Source organism: Typopeltis vanoorti, chromosome 2 (genome assembly GCF_054136105.1).
Source record: "Typopeltis vanoorti isolate ZY-2024b chromosome 2, IOZ_Tvanoo_1.0, whole genome shotgun sequence".
In the NCBI taxonomy this organism is placed as follows: domain Eukaryota; kingdom Metazoa; phylum Arthropoda; class Arachnida; order Uropygi; family Thelyphonidae; genus Typopeltis; species Typopeltis vanoorti.
In genome coordinates this window covers 133,684,270-133,709,611 of record NC_143550.1, presented here as the reverse complement: position 1 = coordinate 133,709,611, position 25,342 = coordinate 133,684,270, and the positions used below count along the sequence as shown (strand labels likewise).

The window sequence follows — 25,342 nt, the reverse complement described above, 5'->3', positions numbered from 1 at the left end:
AAAGTGGTCTGGAACTTAATGTGTCATATGACAGGGATATGCTTGTAAATGATACATAACATCTTTTTCACTGGAAGCAACAACAGCACTTATACTTGGAATTTTATTTTCTGTTATCATATACAGGAATTTGAAGAAGGTGTTGCATTTTGCTTCTGACTTGAGACATTGAGTTCTTTAAAAGTCATGATTTTCATTTTATCTGTTGACATTTACATTCCATTTTTAACAATTGTGTTTAAGGAAAATATTGTTCTCTACAGTTTATTTTCAATTCTTGCTATAATTATTTGGTCACCTGCAAACAGGATATTAAGTCTATTTCCATGATCTAGTTTAAACAGTGGTTTTATATATATATATATATATATATATATATATATTTCCACATTGCTTTACTCTTTCCCCTACAAGGAAAAAATGCGTCCTAAATTCAAAACCTTCAATCCATTATATGGATGATACTTTTGCCATCCAGAATTTAATATGATGAATTTGATCCTTGGATGTAAGTTATTAAATTTAAAAATAAATTGTTTAATTTTTTATTTAATAACATACATCCTAGGATCAAATTCACCTTAGAAATAAAATCAAGAAAGATTAGCAATCAAGTCATTCTTAATATTCTTATCAAATGAGATGCAAATGGTTCTCTCACGACTTCAGTCTGACACAAATCTACTTTCTCAGGCTACTATATCTATCAGTTATCAGCTCACCATCTTTCACAGAAATATGGTATTATCAAATTACTAATATCAAGAACCCCCACACAGTCTGTTCTTCAGCAACCTCCTTTCAACAGGAAATCTCAACTACCTATCAAGAAAACTTTCTTTGAATGTTAGAACACAAAAATTACAGACAAAATCAAGTGTTTTTCTGGATATTCTATGAGAAGGAATGGCTCTAATGGATTGGCCATTCCATATATTGGGGAACTTTTGAACATGTTCCTTTTCTCCTAGAGAAAAGTCCTAGAGAGATACAGTCACATATAAACCAATCAACAAAACAAAGTTCCTTTTACCTTCTCAGATAAAAAAAAAAAAAAATTTCTATTGCTGCTTTTAGTCTGTAAATCCCCTATAATTGCTACTTATAATATTTTGAACAAACTGACTGCTTAGTCACAAAATGATTTCTGAAACAAGTCCTATAATGAACTAAATAATGTCATAAGTCCTGCCTTGCAGAACATGGAAGCAGTAATACAGCCATAGGATATTATGCTATAATGTTATGCTTTTATTGCAAGTTTATTTTTCACTTGGTCAGACTATAATAAATTTAGTTTAATCCTTTATCCAAGTGTGTGCAAACAAAGTTTGCGCCTGAAATTATCTTCAGGACTGGGGCAAAGTGGTACAACACCAGGCGACTCCTTGCAAAGGTGGAGCAAGCTACCAACACTCCTATCTCAGAATCTCCCACAATGCAAAACACATCTCCTTGCGGATATGTATAATGTTATGCATTATACGTGGGTAGTGGCCCTTCCCTTAATGCATAACATTATACATATCCGCAAGGAGATGTGTTTTGCATTGTGGGAGATACTGAGATAGGAGTGTTGGTAGCTTGCTCCACCTTTGCAAGGAGTCGCCCAGTGTTGTACCAAGTGTGTGCAAACAAAGTTTGCGCCTGAAATTATCTTCAGGACTGGGGCAAAGTGGTACAACACCGGGCGACTCCTTGCAAAGGTGGAGCAAGCTACCAACACTCCTATCTCAGAATCTCCCACAATGCAAAACACATCTCCTTGAGGATATGTATAATGTTATGCATTATACGTGGGTAGTGGCCCTTCCCTTAATGCATAACATTATACATATCCGCAAGGAGATGTGTTTTGCGTTGTGGGAGATACTGAGATAGGAGTGTTGGTAGCTTGCTCCACCTTTGCAAGGAGTCGCCCAGTGTTGTACCACTTTGTCCCAGTCCTGAAGATACTTTCAGGTGCAAACTTTGTTTGCACACACTTGGATAAAGGATTAAATTAAATTTATTATTGTTATGCTTTTATAGAGACGCCCATACAAATTTGAACAACTTTTCAAAGAAATGGCCCAAGTTCATTATCTAAATTTCAATCTCAATAAAGAACTTTCTATATCAAAAATATTAAAGAAAATTGTCAATGAAAACTGTATTTCTTACTATACAGGGTGATCAAAATTAAAGTATCTCTGGTTAAGGCCTTGTGGAGTGCCATCCAGTGATCCAAATGCTATGAATCTTCGCAGAAATACATTGTCCATCATGCTAAAGTGAAATCTGGGGGGGGGGGGGGGGGGTCTGAAATTCGCCACCAGGGAAATTATAAACATCAAAAGCATGGAATTTGCATCACATAACTTGGCAGGGGCCAGGATGGTTTAAAAAGCAATTTTTTCCTTCATTTTGGTTGTTAATACTATCCACAGTGATGATGGATGGCACTAACGTGACACCAATGTGCTTTGCTCGTGAAGCTGTTTGATCTAAACAATTGCAATGCTGTTGCTGCACTCTGCAAATTTCATCACCCGAAAAAACATAAATGATGTCCACTATCTTCATGTGCTTTGCGATGAATGATTAGTCTTTTTGAAGAAACAGGATTGTTGCAAGTTAGACCTGGCAGAGATCGCAAATTGATCAGTTCACAACAAGTGAATGAAGTTGTTACTGCTGTTGTAGAGCAGTCCATAAATAACAGTGTCGGAATGCACATACTATGTGCATTCCAACACTTTTTGCAATGCACATACTATATCATGAATGTGCCAGCCAATTGTCTGGAAAATTCTAAGGAAGATTCTGCATGTCTATCCATTCAAGACAACCCTGACATAGAAGGTGCACCAGCAGGACTTAGAAAGCGAACTGAACATTCACTTTAACAGTCCTTGCTTGAGTGGAGTTGGATACTTCATAACCGTGGATGATTTTGTGGGGAGATGAGGCTCACTTTCATCTGAACAGAGCTGTGAATACCACAATTTCCAGGTCTGGGCTAAGCAAGACCCACATGCAATCCAATAAATTCCTTTGCTTTCACCCAAAGTTACTGACTGGTGCCGGTTTACAGCTTCATTTATCATTAGCCCATTCTTCTTCTTTGAGGACATTAGCCAGGCAGGTCCTGTGATCTGCCCAGTTATGCTAAGAAGTATCAGGATATAAAAAACAATTTTGTTGTGCCACAGCTACAGCAGTGTCTGTGCATGGATTCAGTCATTTTCATATAGGATGGGGGCCTGTCCACACATCAGTTGATCTGTATAGGAGGTTCTTTGAGAACATTTCATGGAAGCCAGAGTGATCAACGGTGAATTTCACACTGCATGGCCACTTGTTCACCTCATCTGACTCCTTGTGACTTATGGATTTGGAGATTTCTCGAAGACAGGATTTATTGGGATCATTTTGGTAACTTGTGAGCACTGAAAATCAGCATAGCCCAGCATGTGTGCAACATCATTCCCGACCAGCTATGTTCTACCACTGAACACACTGTGCAAAGGATATAGTTTGTGGCACACCAGGAAGGGCAGTACATTAAACAGTACAGCTCATGAATGCATAATGAAAGTGAATAAAAATGTGTTATTATGTTTATGTCGCTTTTCTCCTTACACACACAGAAAAATTACTACGTCTACATTCAGTAAATCATACAGCACCACTGGTGGTGAATTTTGGAACCAATGTTTTCTTTCTCAGATATCACTTCTACATGATGCATAATGCATTCCTGCAAGGTTTTGTTGCATTTGGATCACTGGGTAGCACTCCGCAAAGCCTTAAACAGAGATGCTTTATTAAAGTATCCCTATTATTTTGATCACCATGTATATAGGATCATAATTATGCAGTAATTTTTAACCCTGTGCTGTCACAATTACACATGAAAAGATACCATTCTTCATGCATTTCCATTATTGTAAATATTGTATTGTGAACTGAAATATTTGTATCTAATTTTTACTTTTTATTATACCTCTTTACTGCAGATACATTTTCTTATTCTAATCCATCAAAGAATACATAGACACCAGCATGCGTCATGCACACTCCCACATGTAGATGTCTCGGTAGCTAGGTTATAGTAGCTAAGTCACAAATACTGCATTAAAGGAATACTTACCACAGCTATCATGTTCATCTGAAATATCACCATCACCACAATCCAAATCAAAATCACATGTCCAACTTAGAGGTATACAGCGACCGCTGCTTTTACAAGTAAACTGAACAGAACTACATGTGGAATCTAAATGAAAAACAGGAGTAAACAAAAGTGAGTATTCATAATATGTTAATAAATATATGAAAAAAAAAATGTCATAGATTAAATAACAGCATGACATACAGTAATCATCCCCTTTTATTTCCTCAGCTGAATGTACTATAAATGTTCTTTGTGTCTTAAACAGGATTTAAATCTATTTAATGGATACTTTAATAAAGTATCCCCTATTATTTTTGATCACCCTATATATAAGATCCTAATTATGCAATTATTTTTAACTTCATGCTCTCACAACTACACATGAACTGAGGAAGGAGTGGATAAATACAAGCACATCCTTGTATAATAATTAGGATTATACATAATTTAAGTATTGAAGGCATGGTGGTCAGACTTTGAGAAAGATATAGTGAAATGAAACCATGTTGCAAGAAGTTTACAGAACATACAAATAATAGAAAATAAAGTTAATATGATGGCATCTTGTGGCAACCTGAATATTTGACATCACTGACTGAAAATTGGCTACACTATGTACCAAAATATAAGTAAATCCCTTTTGTCGACTGAATGAAGTCCAATATTAAGGAGCAATAGTTGCAAGTACTGTAAAATGTAACAGACTGAGTAGCTATAAATAATTTACAGTTTGAGATTGTGGATGTTTGAAATTATGCCTAAGCAACTCAGGCTATGAGGCCTATGTGACAGTGAATTGCATGTGTTCTTCTGACTGGTTTGCCTGTTTTGTAGGATGACCTGTTTTATATGACCACATGACGTATACTATTGCAGGAACTGAGGATTGTGGACAAATCCATATTAACTAGTAATGATAAGAAGGTGGTGATTACTAAGCATAGGGTATCAGCACATTCCAATCATTGGTCCATGCTTCTTGGTTATATAATGAAGGTGTAGGAGGAATTAGAAACAAGTTACCAAAATGATCAAACCAATAAGTCTTATCTGATCATCAATTATACATAAAAATGGATTGCAATTTTAATTCATACTTGTAACTTAGATCTGTCTAGATCATGAGCTGGAAAGTGACAGCTTTGGAAGTACAACATGCAACACAGACTGTATCAAAATATAGTTTTCATTTTGCAGGTTGATTAAATTGGAGACAGAGGTTTACAAAAGTTTTTTTCAAATTAGTTATATTACATAAATAAAGAAAACTTTATTTTTAATAACATCATGTACGTGTTTTCTCATATTAAAACAAATACAAAATCTCGCCAAGTTTAATCCTGTACGTGTTCATATGAAACTGACCCATGAAGTTTCACAAACAAGTTGCATATGCAAGGAAACATTGTATTACAATAATTAAATAGTGCATCTGTGTATGACATTAATATTTATGTTAGAAAATTTTTTTATTTCTTGAATTCTTCTCATTTAATTAGACAAAAAGTTGTGATAAACTAATCATAGAAACTAAATTTTCTTGTGCAATTAAAATAAAAATCAACATTGTAGACTAAGGTTATTATTATTTTTTCAACACAGTTCTACAATATATTCTGAAATATATATTTATTAATTTATTTTGGAAAAAAAAAAAAATATATATATATATATTATATATATATCCTGTACACCCCTTGAGAGTATATATCAGGAATTTGATGATGATATATATATATATATATATATGTGTGTGTGTGTGTGTGCGCGTGCGCGCGCACGTGTGTTTCAAATTATAAAATGTTATGGCTTGTGGTTTTTTCCACAATTTATAAGATGTTAATAACAGATTATTATTATTATGATTCCTGATTCAATAGTCATAGACTCATTAAAGGGGAGTCAATGCTAGAGAACACAAAGTCTGTCATACCACTTCTTAAACTCATCCATCATATGCACTTTTCCCACCCTCTTACACAATGCATTCCATGCTCCTACCACTCCCCTTGCAAAAAACTTACTTCTTACTCTCTTACTCACTACTTTCCTTTTTCAACTTCAAGAGATTAACTCATATCCTTGTTCCTTCCCCTCACATTCTACCATATGAAAAATACTCCCAGTGTCAATCCAATAATAACCTTTAAACAGCTTAATCATATCCCCATATTTGTCTTCCATCTTACAAGCTTTTTTGGAATGAAGAGTCATTCCAAAAAATTCCTAGTATTAAACCCTGTGCAGCTCGACTTGTAACCTTTCTACTCTCTGATACTGTTCTCCCATATATAACTCTCTGATATCTATCAGAAAACCAATTACCGATCCAATCCACTTGATATCCATGCCAATATGTTGCAATACCATCTTACCATGTGGTGCCCTCTCAAATGTTTTTGCAAAATCCAAAAATATCACAGTGTATGTCTTACCCTCATACACTGCTCTTGTCACTCTATTGTAAAAGGCAACCAGATTACTAAAACAAGACTGTCCCATAAATCCATGCTGGCCTGATAAAAAATACTGCTCCCATCTGACCAATACTGTATGAGTTCTTATCTGCTTTTCCAAAGTCTTAACAACCCACTTCAACCCACAGAACATCACCCACCACTGCCCTTAATTCTGAACTCCAAGCCATCCTCCAATGAGGCTCAGATAACCTCATCAACTTCAATGCCAGTAAAACCCAATTCTGTCTTATTTCTCACAAAAAAAAGAACCATTTTCCCCCAACATTGTTTTTGATAACACTCAAATTCCCAGACAAGATGAGATATCTCTTCTCGAAATTACCCTGACACCAAGCCTCTCCTGGCATATACACATCACAACCATTGCATCCTCAGCTTCCAAAAAACTAGGTTTACTCTTTCGCTCAAGACACTACTTCACCTCTAAAGAGCTGTTAACATTATACAAATCACTGCAAGTTCAGGTATGAAAGATTATTCATGGAATCATCAGCAGCTCTAAAAAATGTTCCAAACCTCAACAAATTGGGGTGCATGAAACTACCCCAAATTTGGGAAGCCTACATTATGAGAACTTCAGCCCAACGGCCAAGACAACCCAATTAGCCCGTTAGGGGGCACCTTTAGGACTTTAAGAACAATATTAGTTTATTGCCTTCTTCCTCATTTGCTTTTGTTAGTGTCTGCGTGCACATACCATATTTGTATGTTCCTGAAGATGGCAACGCGACATTGCCAAAATATTGAAGGTATTCGTTAAAGTTTGTTTTAATTAATATCTGTTATATGCATTGTTAATTCCTTAAGCTAATTATCAGTTATGTATGACCAATGTATAAGCCTTGCTGAATTATGATCATCCATGGAGATTCCATTGCACGAATGGCCCACCAATACGGCAAAATGAGGTTGAAGATATCTAGACAAAATCGTCTGACCTTCCTAAAACACTGCTGGGATAACAAGATAATCCCAAATTGTGTTAAATTGAAGCACCGTTATATCTCACAGAAAGCTCTCCGTATTTATAACCGCACTAGTTTCACCTTATTAAGAGAACAAATCACCGTGACGCGCGTTCTCCTTGCTGACGAAAACAAAATCTTAAGGGTGCTAGAGGAAGAGCTTTCAGATACTCTCGGGTATGATCTTTGGATGATTCTTTATGACATCTCATGCGCTTCGGCAACAAAAGAATTCAAAAAAATACGTAGTCAACACTTGAAAAAATATGATAATTTGATAAAGAATTCTACTTCCTTACCACAGCCACCACTCAACACGGTTGTCAACCTCTCTTCCACAGTTTTAAAGCCTGAAGCATTCACCACACTTTCATGCGGCCACAATTTTGTCCTAGCTCCTAAAAGAATACCTGCCGAGGAAATCATGATCCAAATAGAAAGTGGGATTCGCAACCTTCCTAACCATATCGCCAGCAATGTCAGACTGGATGTAGCTGGTGTTCTCACCAAAGCAAAACCTCCAAAAACCAACTTATCCAAAGACGAATATGCAGCTCTACTAGAAATGAAGAAAAACAAAAAAATAGTAATCACCAAAGCTGATGAGGGAAACACCACTGTGGTTCTCAACCAAAAGGACTAGACAGGTAAGCTTAATGTTTTAGTATTAGACCGTACCACCTACCTCCCCATTGAATATAATCCTACTAGCTCTCAGATTAGAACTCTCCACAGACTCCTTAAGAAGGTCACTTCTTGGCCTGTGGAAGTCACTAACAAAGTAAAACCTTATAACTCTAGACCCCGCCCCCCGATTATATGGACTTCCAAAAACACATAAACAAAATGTGCCATTACGTCCCATAGTGGATGGCATCGATTCCCCCACATACAAATTAGCCAAACATTTAGCCAAAGCACTCACACACTATACTGGCAACACACCATCACACATAAAAAACTCAGCCCACTTCAAAGCCAATATAGAAAACCTCTCGCTCCAACACACTGACATAACATAATGGTCAGTTTTGACATCTCCTCCCTATTTACTAATGTCCCACTCAAGGAAACCCTAGACCTCATCCAAGCCAAGTTTCCTCCCGATGTCTCAGCCCTATTTCAGTTCACAATGAACTCAGGCTATTCGTTTGGCAAGAAAAATTCTACAAACAGATAGAGGGGACATCCATGGGTTCACTACTTTCCCCACCCTTGGCCAACTTCTTTATGGAGCCCTTTAAAGAGAAAGCCTTAAACTCTGTCCCACAAAAACTCACTATTTGGCCACATGGCTCAGATACACTCCACTCCTTTCTAACACACTTAAACATCCAACACCCCAGAATCCAGTTCACCTTAGTAAAAGAGGAAAACACCCTCCCCTTCCTAGATACTCTAATCACTCGCCAACCTAATGGATCTTTGGTTTCCTCTGTTTATAGAAAACCCATCCATACAGACAGATATATTCACCAGCAATCCCTCCCCCCCCTCACAACAATATGGGGTTATAAAAACACTATTTAACAGGGCAAAATTAATATGCTCAGATCACGATGCCCTAACCACTGAACTAAACTACATCCTCAATACTTTCTTAGCTACATGGCTTAAATGGCTACACCCCCCAAAAAATCAAAAAAATACTAAAATCAGTAAACCACAACCCCCCCCCCTCCCTCCACAATAAAGATTACACTAAATCTATCACCATCCTCCTACATCCGGTGCACCTCTGAGAAAATAACCAATATCCTCAAAAATATGACCTGACTTCTTGTTATAGATCAAATAAAAAGTTGGCAACCCTTATCCGCTCTACCAAAGAACAACCACTCCCCCTAGACCTACCTGGTGTATACCAGGTCCCTTGCAGCTGTAAATTGTCCTACTTTGGCCAAACAGGGAGGACAACGAATATCAGGATTTCAGAACACAAAGACTACATTTTTCACCAGTACAGCCACTCTGGGCTGGCACACCATGCCTTAGATACCCATCATAGAATTCGTTGGAAGAAAATTAAAATAATACACCGCAGCAAGTTCAAGTACGAAAGATTATTCATGGAAACATCAGCAGCTCCAAAAAACGTTCCAAGCCTCAACAAATTTGGGTGCATGAAACTACCCCAAATTTGGGAAGCCTACGTTATGAGAACTTCAGCCCAACGGCCAAGACAACCCAATTGGTCCATTTTAGTGCCTGTGTGCACATACCATATTTGTATGTTCCTGAAGATGGCAACGTGACATTGCCGAAATATTGAAGGTATTCATTAAAGTTTGCTTTAATTAATATCTGTTATATGCATTGTTAATTCCTTAAGCTAATTACCATTTAATTCATTAAGAGATTGAGTCTGCAAATGCCTTCATAACCAAAAGAAAAATCATAATTTAGGTTACATAAAGAACCATTAAAAACACATCTTCACAACTTCTTTCAATTACATAATTTAAGTTATCCTTTATATATGCTCAGAAGACCATAAAGTCTCTGAGTTCTAGCAAGATGAACTCTAATCTTGTTAACTGAATCTTTGCAATCCATGCGATGTGTACAGAATGATCATACAATAAAATGTTAAGCTTCCTGAAGTAATTGTTTTTATTCTGGATGACCATAGCACATCTTTTACACACAAGTCAATTTATATTAGAAATACCATATAAATTGAAACTTAACCTCTTGCCTCCTACAGAATTTTCATTTGCTTGAATTCACACTGGAGGAAAAAATTAACGCAAAACCTGCTTCCTCTTTAATGTTAAGTTAAGTCAGTCAAATTCTTCGTGCATCCTAAATTGCAGAATACTAAAAAAACATATCTTGTCTTCACCCAGAACACTTCAACTAAATAGACTTTCTACACGAAAGTCATAACACGCTTCACTGAATAAATTACCAAAACTATACCAACCGTTACAAATCACTTTTCAGACTGATTATCCTAATAAAACAAGACAACTTTACTGGGGCCACTTTTATATGAACTGGCATGCAATAAAGGTTCTTTCAGTTTTAACTGAATAAATCCCATATAGAATAATAACTGCAATAAACTTCACATTTATCTCTCTTTTAAAGGATTTCCTATCTCAGTTTCTAACTTTTCTTCTAATTTCTGTTTAATCTTCATATAATGAAGACAGAGGGGCCTCCGTAGCTCAGTCAGAAGAAGCCCTTTGGTCGGAAAGACCTGGGTTCGATTCCCGTTAGTGACATGAGGAACCTGTATCTGGTCTCTTTCTATCAAAGGTGAGTTAGCCGGTCTCATACGGAGGTAGGGGTTTTTTTCACCCGGAAACTCAGGTTTTTCATCCCCCAGAACAGACAAACCGGCCCCATGAAAACACATGGATTACAGTCAATGAATGCATCCCAGCCATATGCCAGTCCTGATCCCAGATAAAATTGGGGGGATTGGGGAAAGTAATGGTGAATTACCCTGTAAAAATCTCACCAGGAATACTTTGTGGGCAATGCCTATGAAGTCACCTATGGTCGGAAACGACTGAAATGGAAAAGTCAGTCAGTCATTGAAGACAGAATTTCCCAATTGTCCTCCTGCTATGCTTTCTTTTTCATCCTTGCAAATGGCTGAATGTTTAGCAACGTCTGATAACATTCTTTTTACCCTGTGTATGCTCTGGAAGATAATTCAGCAACTTCCACTCAGTCAACCATTGTACACCATCATTATCGGTTTCAGAACTCTGCTTGAAAAAGTGATAAAGTTCCAATTTCATAGTGCAGAAAGTTACTTAATTATAATTTCAAAATAAAAGTAGAAAAAGTTTAAACAATTCTTCATTTTGCAATGTTTTATGCACGGAGATATAGATATTTTTGAAATATCAAAACATTTAATCTTCCAGTGACAGATTTTTTTTTACATGTCTAGATACAAATAGCACAAACATTTCAAAACTTCAGAGCATATGCAAAATTATAATCACACTTATATCTAATTTAAATTCATTTTACACCTAAACAAATCTTTAGTGATCAAAGACAAAAAAAAAAAAAAAAACTCTCAGAATGCCTTGCTTGCAACATAGAGAAAAAACATTTAACCAAGAATTTTATAAATAATATTTCTTAACTTCATAATACTTAACTTTTAATTCATTTTTTTTCCATCTTTAATTTATGGGACATCTGAATTTTAATACAGATATCCAACGCTTACATGAGATAAATATTTAATATAAGCAGAATTTTATATTTCCGATTTCTGTAATTTATTTGCTTACAATAAAGCTTACCTTTTTCTGTGTATATTTCATAACATTATAACCCAGTTACCAAATATTCTCAACTCAAAATCTGAAACACGTTTCATCATCTCTTACCAAAATACAATCCTTGCTTCATCCAGAAAAATAAGGATAAACAGAAAAATCTACACAAAAAACCCACATACAGAGGAGCATGCAAGAGACATTGCACATTCAAGATTCATGGTCTCAGGTAATAATAATGGCAAATACCTGCTGGATTTCTGCTCATGACATGGACTGGTTATTACTAACACAATGTTCCAACATAAAAATGTGCACAAATTCACATGGAGAGAAGAGGCAAGGAATAAGAAAAGTCTCATTGGCTATGTTATTGTTGACAGTGATGTTTTCCCACTGGTGCAGGACACCAGAGTGTACAGAGGATTTGAAATTGGAAGTGATCAACATTTAGTCTTGACCAGGATAAAATTGAATTTCATATTGAAAAGAATAACATATAAAAAAGTTTTAAAGTGAATAAAAGTTGAGCAGCTCTCAGATGTGAACTGTAGACTAAAATACAGAAAGATTATTGAAGCAAAAAGGAAAGTGTTTGAGAACAGCAACCAAACCTTGGAGATTCAGTGACAAGACAATGAAGAAAACACTGATTGATTCAGCCAGAGAGGCATGTGGTGAGGTTGTGCGCAAGGATAGAAAAATCAGAACTCCATGGTGGACATAGGAAGTTAAAGAGACAGTGAAGGAAAAGAAGAAAGCATATCAAATGTTCCTGGCAAATAAGTCTGCTTGTGCTCTTAGAGAATACAGAGACAAATGTAAGAAAGCTAAACACTGTGTAAAAACTGGCTAAACAAAAGTCATGGGAGGACTTCAGCAAGAACATAGAAAATAAATATCAAGAAGGTGGCAAGATATTCTGGAGGTTGTTGAAGAAGTTCAGAAATAGAGGAAAGAGTGCTGTAAAAGTAATTAGAGATGATAAAGATGACATGAAAATAGGAGAAAAAGATATCCTTGAAGTATGGAGTAATTACTTCGAAAAATTGCTAAATGAAACAAGCAGTGATGACAGCACAGTGGTAAAAAACACTGACCAGGCATGCAGTCAGGAATACATATCCATACTTGAAGTAGAAAAAGCCATCAAAGGCTTGAAATGTGGAAAGGCACCAGGAATAGATGATATTCGACCAGAAATGCTGAAGTAGGAGATATAAAAGTCATGCACTGGCTCCAATGCATAGTTTCAGAAAGACTGGACAGAGGGACGAATTCCAGATGATTGGAGTAGAGCTCTCATAGTACCCATATATAAAAGGGAAATAAAACTGAATGTCAGAATTACAGAGGTATTTCCCTACTGAGTGTTCCTGGTAAGATATATGAAGTATACTTGAGAAACACTTGAGAAGGATTGTGGAAGAGAAGCTCGGTGAAGAACAAGCTGGATTTGGGCCAAATAGAGGCTGTCAGGATCAGATCTTCACTTTACGACAAATAGTGGAGAAATTATGGGAATATAACAAAGTTCTTTATTTAAGTTTTGAAGATCTGGAAAAGGCATATAACAAGGTGCCAAGAAAGAAGCTATTCCAAACTCTATAGTTATATGGTGTTAATGAGGCATTATATCAAGCAATACTTAGTCTTTATTTGAGTTGTAAGTCAGAAGTTAGAATTGAAGGAAGTACAGGAAGATGGTTTAATGTTAAATCTGGTGTGAGACAAGCATGTACATTATCCCCTCTGTTATTCATTATCTATATGGATCACATTATGAAGGAAAGTGGTATTAAACATGATATGAAAATTGATGATGTTAATGTCAGCTCTTTGCTTTATGCAGATGATGTTATACTTCTAAATAAATCCGCTACAAGTCTGCAAGATTCCCTGACTAAATTGAATAACTGTTGTAATACATATGTTATGAAGGTCAGCAATAACAAGACAAAGACAATGAAAATAGGCAGAAATTGAAAATATCAACTGCATTGTGAATGGAGAACTTATAGAATAAGTAAAACATTTCAGCTACATAGGCATGATTTTTAGTGAAGATGGTAAATTAAATATGGAAATAGACAACAGAATCAACAAAGCTGGTATGGTAGGAAGTCAACTGAATAAATTCATATGGAATAAAAGAAAAATTAGCCAAAACACTAAATTAGCTGTATACAAGACAGTGTTTAAACCAATTTCAATTTATGGATCTGAGAGCTGGATTAGAAATAAAACACTTGACCAAAGACTAGAGACTGAAGATATGAGTCCTGAGAAAGATTAGGGGCATGATCAGGTGGCATCAATGGCAATATCATATTAAAAACGAAGATATTAGGAAAGAACTCGACATTGTCAGCATCCAGGAATGCTTTAGCAGAGCTAATCTCAGGTGGTGTGGTCACTTAAGCAGAATGGGAGAGGAAAGATTAGCAAAACAAGTGTTCTCTGCCAGGTTAGAAGGAAAAAGACCCAGAGGAAGACCAAGATATAGGTGGAATGATACAGTAAAAAGTGCCTTAGAAGAGAGAAATATAAGACCTGATAATACTGGAGTCTTGACATTTAACAGATTTATTTTGGAGGAAAATTGTAGATAGGAAGTCAGTAATGATGTAAATTTTCATGTAGTCCTGTACACCCCTTGAGGAAATATATATCAGGAATTTGATGATGATGGTCTCAGCTCTAGTCATATACAAAATTCTGCAGATCCAAACAATAATCAATTTATTAGACAGCTATTAAAATGTAACACACAAGAGATCTTATACTAATACCATAATCAGACTGAAAGATACTAGAATTCATGAACATAATGCTTAACCCTGACCATCCGAGTGTACAGTGGAACCTCGGTTGTTGAATGCCTCTGTTCTCGCCCGAACATATTTTTGAAACAAAAAACGCCCCGGCTTCCAAACAGAATTTTGGTTCCCGAACAGGCAACGGCAACCACATGCTCCATGTGCTGAGCTGTAAGGCGGGAAAGAGTCAGTTACGAGGCAGCCTTCATTCAGTGCAGATGCCTGCTCGAATTTGCAGTGAGTTTTCTTGATTTTCTTTGTTTGTTTGTTTGTTTATTGTTGGTTTTTTTTTTTTTTTTTCATAAATTATTATTAATTAAGCCACCATGTGGCTGCAGAAGAATACTGATAGCAACAAAGCGAAAAGAAAAGTTGTTAGAACCACGATAGAAATGAAAAAAGAAATCATATCCAAACATGAAAATGGCGTTCGTGTCTCGGATTTTGCTATGCAGTTCAGTATGGCGAAATCAACGATCTGTACAATACTCAAAAATAAAGAGGCGATTAATTTTCGTCTATATTTTATCTATTTATTGTGTGTACTCTTTTTATGTAAGATTTTCTGTATTTTCATTATGTTTGTATATGATCTTATGCATGAAGTACTGTTGTAAAGGTTTAAATAAACAATCATCTGGGGTTCAGGAACAGATTAATCCATTTTACATTAATTCTTATGGGAAAATGGTTTCAGTTTTTGAACCATTCTGTTTCCGAACAGCCTTTGGGAATGAATTAAATTCGACAACCAAGGTTCCACTGTGCATCTGAGCAATAATTCATTCATCTATGGCAAACATGACAGCATCAAATACATAGTGAGTGACACCCAGTAGGTCCAAAATAGCTTGAAACAACAGCAGTTCATTTTTAATGTAATCCCAGATACTATATGGGAGGCACTAGCATCATCCTTAGTAGCAGCTGCCGAACACGTTGCTCAGATAAGTCATTATTTTTAGTAGATATTTGCGATATTGTTAAATATAATTGATGGTATTTTGTTTATTTTTGACTGTGTTGTCAAGTGTGTTGTTCAGTCTTGACTATTATTATGCAATATTCTTTTCAAAAATGTTCTATGTTATGGCACTAATGCAATCAAGAAAAATGGCAACCAAGACATCAATGTTGACTGATATCAATGTGTGGAATTTAGTGCGACGTAGCGTGTGTTTAATGTATTTGTTGCTGAGAATGAATGGTTTGTGGTATGAGAGTGAGAATGGAGAAAATATTTGTTAGAATTGTTATATAAGTGAGTATAAGAAATGGGAGTTATGTCAAGAATGAAAAAATGAAGTGACTGACAGGCCATTAGAACAAAATATATCGTTGCTTGCTGCTATAGACCTGGAGGTCAAGAAGAAGAAGTGGAATGACATACATCAACAGAATAGCACAATGAGTGCAGGCCAAGCAATCATCACAGGAGACTTCAACTAGGGTGATATGGAAGGAGGAAAAGACACATGGCAAAATGGAAATAGAAATGGAATTTATACAGTTACAAAGGAATAATTACCTGAAACAGCATGTGATGGAATGGACCAGGGGTTTGAGAGTGTTGGATCTGGTAATAACATAAGAAGATACTATTTATAACTACAATAGCAACTCTACCTCCAATCAGAGAAAGTGATCATGAAGTTGTCCAGGTTAGTTGCTCAGCACATGGAAATTTCAGGCAAGACAAGGTTTATATGGAACTAAAAAGTTGGCAATTATGACAAACTTAGGAGGCAACTTGGAGCAGTAATGTGTCATAAAAAAACTACGTGGAATGAATGTCATTAGTGCACAGGAAGAAGCCAAGGATTGTTTGAGCAAGGCAGTATCAAAGTGTATATCCAAGGTCAAGAGGATAAACCAAGTAGGATTAAGTCAATAACGAGACATATAAAGCAAGAGCTGCATAAAAGAAAGCATTGTGGAAGGAATATAAATAACAAAATGATCAACATGTCCATGAGCAATGTAAAGCACAAGAAAGAAGGATGCCTAGTATGGTAAGGAAGGATAAATTAGATTTTGAGAGAAAATTAGCTAAGTATGCTAAAGAAAATCAAAAAGAGTTTTTTGCTATGTAGCATCATTTTACTCAATGATGATGGCAGGAAAGTGACAGAAGCAGAAGAAATAGTTCAGTTACTAAGTGATCACTTTGCACAGGTATATCATCCAGGTGGTGACTTCACAGTTACTGAGGTGACAGAGACTGATGTAACCACTGAGATAGATGAACTGAAGGTACTCAGTACATTAAAAAATATCAATGTGAATACAGCAGTGGGCCTGGACGGTATGTCTTCTCATGTACTACGAAAATGTGCAAGTGAACTGGCAGTGCCCTCTGACAAAGTTGTTTAATCTAAGTCTCAGTTCTGGCAAAGTTCCAAGGGAGTGAAAAGAGGATAAGACAGTTCCATTAGATAAAGGTAGCTCCAAGACAGAAGTAGCAAATTACAGACCAATTAGTATCTACTATTGTGATGATTAAAGGATTGGAAAATTTGGTTAAAATTCAGGAATGGGTGGATAGGATAGGAATATGACCCTTTATAGGGGAACAGCATGGCTTTGTAAGGCGTAGGTCCAGTCTCGGTAATTTATTTACATTTTATAATAAGGGATGACAGAAGAATTAGGTAAAGGAAATGGCTACACCACAATACTGGTGGACTTTGCAAAGGCATTTGACAGAATACCACATGGAAAACTACTACGTAAGTTGGAGCAAATGGGAATGGATATGAGGCTGGAGACATGGATAGACACAGAAACAGAGGGTGGTGTATAGTGAAGTAGAATCAAGGTGAATGATGGTGACTAGTGGAGCATCCCAGGGCTCTGTACTAGGAGCACTACTCTTTAATCTGTACATTAACAATATAGCAACAGATCTGAAGGGGGGGGATATTCAGCTGTTTCCCAATGATGCAAAACTAGGGAGGGCAATAGTTGATAAAGGTCATGTAGACATCTCACAGGATGATTTAAATAAATTGGCAGTGTGATCAAAGACTTTGAGATGAAAAGATTACATATTTTGTATCATACTGATGGTACTAGTTTACACAACGCTTCCCTATCGTGTGGTTGGGACAATTTGATGCAGTTTTCACACTGTGTCAGCTGCAACACTTTCAGTCGAATTTTATCACTGCTTTCTTGTGTACCGCTCCCACATTGGACCGATGGGCAGCCTCACTGACACAAAATTTATACATGTCTGTTGCAGCTCTTTTGGTAGAATTTTATTTGAAGTTGGCATTTGTGATCTGTCTTAATGACATCGGAAATTTCAAATGCAATCAAACACTTATTTTGTGTAATTGAAAATTTGGACAAATGTTAGGACAATTATTTTTTGTTAGATGCTGTGAAGTACAACAAATGGTTTTGCTTGAATCTACGCAGCATAATTTCTGTGGGAGAAGGAGGAGACATGTTTCATTAGGTAGTGCTGTTTTTATTCCAGATGTCTCTAACTGCACTATTTATTATATATTACGCATATTGCAAATATCTCTGTACCTTATTCAGTGATACAATAAAACAACTACTTCTTTTTCTTGCATCTGCAGTATAACAACTGTTAGTGATTTATATTTCGAAAACAAATTTCTTTCCATCTATTCATAAGTTCTTTTTTTTTTAATCCCCATCATATGAAAGTCTACAGTTTATAGGATCATGTATTCTTCACTCCACCCACTAATACTTATAACAGAAATGCAAATATAATATTACAAATGTAAATTATTCATACTCCATTTTACAGTACTAAAAGTATTCAAGCCTTTTCTTTCTCTTCCTTATATCTGCTATACTTTACATCTTTTAGTCAATCAAGTATAGTAACTAATAATTAAATATATCATTTTCTTTAATTATTGTTTTTTAATATATTCCAAAAAGAACATTCCTTTTCACCTATTCCCCTCTCCTCAAAGAAACCATTACGAAAAGTCAGACAATACACAGGAACAAAACTGGCAGTAAATTTGCTGGCATTGACAGATGGTTGGGTTCAAGGCAAGCAAGCCACGATTGCTCCAACATGAATGAGTTAATAGATGGAGTGGGCATCCTGCGATGAGTCTTTTGATGCCATGGAGCACTCATACAAATAATAATATATTTTTAAGGTTTGCTGTGCATCTCTGTATCTTTTCTTCTATTTTTTGTGCACAGAATGAAGACTTCAAGAGTAGAGAAAAACTAGATCTGCTTTTTAGCAATAAATAAAACAGTTTATGTGTTCCATAAAATATTATATATATATTTGTTATTACTCTAGACCATAGGTTCCCAAACTTTTTCAGGCCACCGCCCACTTTGCAAGACATAAATTTTGTAACGCCCCCCCCCCCCCCCAATTATAACAGTTTTCTGCGTTCGTTCAAGCTGTTTGATATTTATGACGTAGATAGCAACTAATGATACATTACTGCTTATGCCGTTAAATTTTTAAAAAGAAGTGGCCAATATGTGCTTCATCTTAAATACAGTTATTGATTACATACAGTTATTAGTTACTATACTGATTTTGGTGAAATATAACCCATATATAAAGATTGTAAAATGTATGCTCGAATAACATTATGCACAGTTTTATACAATGGTTTAAATATGAAAATGTGGAATACAATTAAGAGATTGCATTGCATTAGTAAAAATCTTATTGTAATAATTAAAACACCATTAAATATATTACAAAATTGTTTATTTCTAACTTATAAAGTAAAAATAACAAATTAATGTGAAGTTTCATACAATGGTTTAAATATGAAAATTCGGAATACATATTAAGAGATTGCATTACATTAGTAAGAATCTTATTGTAATAATTAAAACACCATCAAATGTATTAGATAGTTTATTTCGAACTTACAAAGTAAAAATACAAAGAAAAAATAAATTAATGTGAAGGATGAGCCTGGTGCATTTTTAAAAGTTTGTTAATATCGGGTTCAACTTTCGTTAAAGTTGAACCCGATATTATTTAGTGCTGTAATAAATTCACTACAGCACTAAACCCACGCTCAGCCAAATAAGAAGATGTAAATGCAATTAAAAATTTCTGCACTATTTCCCATAATCCAGGGTACAGTGTCAGTATTGATTTTTGAAGCCAGAACTCTTGGTATCCGGTTTTGAATTTTATTTTTAGTTCTTCATTTGTTGTGAGTTCTATGAGTTCCACTTCTAAATTTGATGATCCTGCTGTACTTACATGTGAGAAAGGATCTAGAACCCAATTTGGTATATTTATGTTTAGAATATCCTTGAATCGCTCATTGAAATCAGCATTGAGAACCTCCAAGTGTTGGCAGTATGTAAGTAAATCTTCCTTTTTGAGAAACACTGCTGATAAATTTGAAAAGTGGCTATATTCCCATCGGCCCATATTATTATTATTATTATTATTATTATTACCACGGGCTACTCCAGGAGTCCTTAGACTCATCGAGGGAGGCCCTAAACATCATGTTCACACAGCTGTTCAACATTCTCACAGTATCTATCATACCTTGCCTTGAACTCGCTCACTGTCATAGCACCCACAACAGACTCTGGCAGCTTATTCCACTCATTTACCACTCTAAAAGTAAAGAACCCAGCTCTAACACCCCTGCTAACCACGCTCTTGCCCAGCTTCCATGGGTGTCCCCTAGTTCTCCCACCACCAGTCCTGATCTCAAAAATATCATCTGAATTAATCCTATAGAATCCTTTTAGCAATTTGAATGTCTCAATCATATCTCCCCTTTTCCGCCTATCAACTAGTTTCTGCAACCCACAAATCTTCAACCTGTTCTCATATGGTTCATTCCATAGACCTGCTATCATCTTAGTCACTCGCCTCTGGATCCTCTCAACCTCCTCCCCATCAAGAAGGAACCGAGGTGACCAAATCTGGGCACAGTAGTCGAGATGAGGTCTTATCAGGGCTCGGTACAGAGGTACAATAACTTGTTTTTCTCTGCTCGTCAAGGTATTTTTCAACAACCAAGTGAGTTGATGAGCTGATTTAGCTACTTTCGCAATGTGCCCCCTAAACTTCATCTCCCTGTCCACCAACACTCCCAAGTCCCTGGCCTCATCAATCTCTTGGAGTACAGTTCCACCAATGTGGAACTGTACTCCAATATGGAACTGTACACCAATGTGGAACTGTACTCCAATATTCCGCTTGAACAGAAGAAGTTTCCCTACAAAAGCGGCAATAACGTTTTTTGTTTTAATTAAATTCAATTCATCACCTTGTAGTTGTAGATTGACTTCATTAAATATTTTATAGAGGTCTGTCAAATGAGCAATGTCATTTTTGGATGTAATCAGGTTGACCCGCAATCCGTCATCTCTGTTTGCTAGGAACTCTAGTACTGAATCAAACAAATTATAAAATCGATTCAGACAAATACCTTTTGAAAGCCAGCGAACTTCTGTGTGAAGCAGCAAACGACTGAAATCTTCATCGTTTTCACTACAAAGTTGGCTAAACAATCTGTCACTCAATGAATTGCTTCTAATCTTGTTGACTACTCTAATAACGTAAGTTATTAGAGTAGTGACGTGTGCAGGTGTTCAATGGAGTGACGTGTGCAGGCGTTCACTTAAATTTTTTGCAAACAAATGTTGACGTTGAAGAACACAATGTATAGCGAGTACATTTGGTACTGCTTGTTTCAAATGCGCTATGAAACCCTTGTGGCACCCTGTCATTGCTGGAGCACCATCAGTAGCAGCAGACAAAATATTATGAATAGGAATGTCTTTTTCTTGAAAAAACTTATTCATGATATTAAACATAGATTCTCCCTTTGTATCCACTTCCAAGTTTTTAGCAAACAATAATTCTTGACAAACATTTTCTTCTTTTATGACTCGTACGTATGATAAGAGTAGTGGTTCATTATTTGCGAGAGTTGATTCATCGAGTTGAATGGAAAATTGGGATGTCTTCAAATAATCGCACAATGATTTTTTCAACGTCTTCAGCCATTTCATCGATTCTTTTTTGCACTGAATTATTGCTCAAAGGAATTTTCCTGATGATATCTGATGCTGGCTTATGAAGCACAGTGTTTATTACTTCTTTTACTGCCGGAAAGTGTGGTTTCCCACTTTTGTGATTAATAATGAAATATTATAAGAAGCTTGTAATCCATCATTATCTTGTTTAGTGGACGACGTAAAAAGTTTTGATATAGTTAGATGTTTAAAATATTTTTATTCTAGTACTTGAAAATAGGACAAATCTTTATCCTTTTTGTCAGCATGCATTTTAGTCAAATGCTTTTGTAGCCTAGAAGGCTTCGTTGCTTCATTTGAAAACACTTTTTGGCAAATCAAGCACATGGGTAATAAATGGTTTGTAGGAGACTGAATAAAACCATATTTCAAATACTCAACACTGTACTGTCGACATTTCTTCTTATATTCAGACATAATGAAGTAATAAAATTTGCAAAAATAAAGTGTGTATGACTCCACTTATCTATCACACTTTCGACTGATGATTGTTGGCAAAGCACACAAAAAATAATGAAACTTATTCCTAAACCACTGGTATTTATAGATTTGAAATCTAGCCCGAATCGACTTGCATGCATTTACTTGTTTGTGATACCATTGTACTTGTGCTTTCAACAAGTCACTGCAAGCACCCATATTCTTGTCAAAACATGCTGAATTGAGTGAATTACCTATGTAATAGATGACCGACATACTAGTTAAGACTCATCTGCTGCATGGATAGACTAAAGCCTGTATGGCACGATCAATTTTTACAATAGCAAAAAATGAATAAATTTTTTAAGTATATAAAAAATAGAAGTTAAAATATCTTGTATGATACATTCAATTTTTTTATTTTGCACGCAAGCGCATTTTGTTCGTCCAACCACGACATTGTCCGAATAATTATAAATAATAATAAATAAAATAATTACACAAGATATAAACAACAAACCTACAAAACATAACTACAGAAAACAGTATAATAAGTTTCAAATAATATTTGCTTTGTTTTTTTCACTCTAGTTAGCAATATAAGTTAGTACTGACTAGGCTAACTAAAATTTAAGATTTTATTTCTTTCTTGACATTATTATTTTTACTCGTAATATTAAATTATATAAAATTGGGTTCATTTTTGTACAAATCAATTAGAAAAGTGGTTTTATATATTTTATATATATATTTTGAAATGAAAGATAATGAATATATTTGCTACTGTAAACATAACCTATTATACGCACATATATACATGCTCTATTTTCTCACTGACATAGAAAATTGACATCTATTTCTATCTGACATGGTAAATTTTCAAATGATTAAATAATTGAAATAGAAAATTGATAAAAAAAAATTGATCGTGTAAGACGGGCATAAGATGAATTAAAATGCAATATTTAAATTTTAAATGATTATCTAATCGCAAAATCACGAAAATAATTAATTTTTAAATATATATTATTGATTTCTTCTATAAAGAGCCACCGACCCCTAGACCACCTGAATGCCCCCAAATGCTTCTGATCCCACTATAGCCCCCTAGAAGGCTTCAGCGTCCACTGGGGAGGGGTACCACCCACTTTGGGAACCTATGCTCTAGACAAATACATGTTGTGTGCACACACACACACACAGTGGTAGCAAAACTTACTTGATTTAAAATTCATGCAATTTGTAAGAGGGAAAAACAGGCAGTGTTTTTCCAAGTTTTCCACAGAGTTGGTTAGTATATATTATACATGACAAGAATTTTTTTTTTTATCAATATATTTTACTCCAGTGTAAGCAAATAAATCTGTACATAAAGCTGATATTTTGTATCAAACTTTTGTTTCTTTACTATAATATAAAATATGTATGAAAACCAGAATACAATTTCTTATCAAATATAAAAGTGAAATGCCTATCTTACCATCCAATAGTTATGTTCTCTGACCAATGCAAAATAAAAAAACTTCCAAAACTGCAAGGTATCTATCTGTCAATAGTGCAAGAAGTATGTTTGTCAATGTCATCAGAAATACATGATAATTATTTTAGAACTTACTTCTACATTTCATAAGGGGTTCCTCATCAGTTCCATCGACACAGTCTCTTTCACCATCACAAACCCAGTGTCTGGAAATGCATCGATTGGTATCACATTGAAACTGATCAGAGCGACAAGTCACCTTAACTGAAAATAAATAACAAAATTTAAAGTTTAACTCTGTCTTACCCACAATTCTCCCATGCCTCTATCTCCACATCCCCACCCCCCCTTCCTTTCAGTCATACTTCAGCAGTAATATAAATGTTTATCGCTATGCACCAGATGCTGCTCAATAAGAAGACAATAAGAAACATCCTACAAAGGTATGTCCAAAATTATTCCTTCCTCATATTCTTTAAAACATCAGTAACGCTAAAAATTCAGTAAAAAGCCAATGACATCATAAAAAGGGTGCTCCTAAAGAAAAATATGCAAAATAGCCATAAAAATTAATTTTTATTTAGAGGAGTAACATGAAAATTTTCCAGAAATAATATCTAAAATTTGAAGTAATTTTTATTTACATCCATATATTTCAGGTATAAAGATTCCTAATTTGGAAAGCTTTACTTTATGGATTTTAAAATAATGGATAAACCTACCTACCTACCCACCTAACTACACACACACACACACACACACACACACACACACACACACACACACACACACACAGAGTAATATAGCATTTTTATTTTTTTAGACTTTGTTAAATATTAACAAAGTCTCCTAGTAGATTATAAATATAAATATTATGGGGGGGGGGATTCAATTTCAATTCAAAAAAAAAATTTAATGGAATATAAAGACAAAGATTTTCATCGATGTGATGTGAAGTATAATAAAGCTTTCATTTTTTCAGATAATTTCTGATATTGAGATCACGTTTCTAAACATACAAGGGTGGTTCCATAAGTTTCCAGCCTGACTAACTTTTAGAGGTGACAGAAAGAAAGAAAACAACTGTGTCACTTTTCAACATAATCTCTCTTTACTTCAACACACTTTCATATCTTTGAATTAACATTTCTATGCCCTTGAAAATATAGTCTGCACTTTTGTTTGCAAAATGGCCTAAAACTGCATCTTTCACCTCATTGTCATCTGCAAATTTTCTTCCTCAAAGGTCTTTCTTCAGTTTCGAGAAGAGGTAGAAGTCACTGGGTGATCAATCTGGGCTGTAGGGTGGGGAGTTCAATCTCCTAGAAGCCAGAATCCTTCACTGCAGCCTTCACAACAATAGCCATATGGACTGGAGCACTGTTGTGAAATAGGCAAATACCATGACTCAGCATTCTTCATCTTTTCTTGTTTAAGGAAGTGAAGCATAATATTCTGCATTCACAGTGGTATTCCTTTCCTTGAAGTCAACCAAGAGAATTTCTCAGCAATCCCAAAAGATTATTGCCATGATCTTCCTGTGGACTGAGTGACCTTGGATTTTCTCAGTGATGCTTCGTCTGGTTTGCACCACTCAATGGCTTCCCTTTTGGAAAGAGGATCATGATAAGGACAAACCTGGTGACAATGGATTCCAGCACTTCTCTCTCTCTGATTCCCTTGACAAAGCTCAAAAACTTGCGGGAACAGGTCACACGATGCTCC

At 35.5% G+C, this 25,342-nt stretch overlaps 1 protein-coding gene across 1 annotated transcript in view; it reads right to left on the bottom strand.

The window, feature by feature from the left end:
- The window catches only part of LRP1 (LDL receptor protein 1), a 1,646,373-nt gene that overhangs the window by 1,340,569 nt on the left and 280,462 nt on the right, over nt 1–25,342 (bottom strand). Inside the window, exons 18-19 of the mRNA XM_090402369.1 lie at nt 23,753–23,881; nt 4,136–4,261 (exon numbers count right to left, since the gene is read on the bottom strand). Of these exons, the coding sequence (XP_090258495.1) occupies nt 4,136–4,261; nt 23,753–23,881 (255 nt within the window). The remainder of the gene's footprint in view (nt 1–4,135; nt 4,262–23,752; nt 23,882–25,342) is intronic.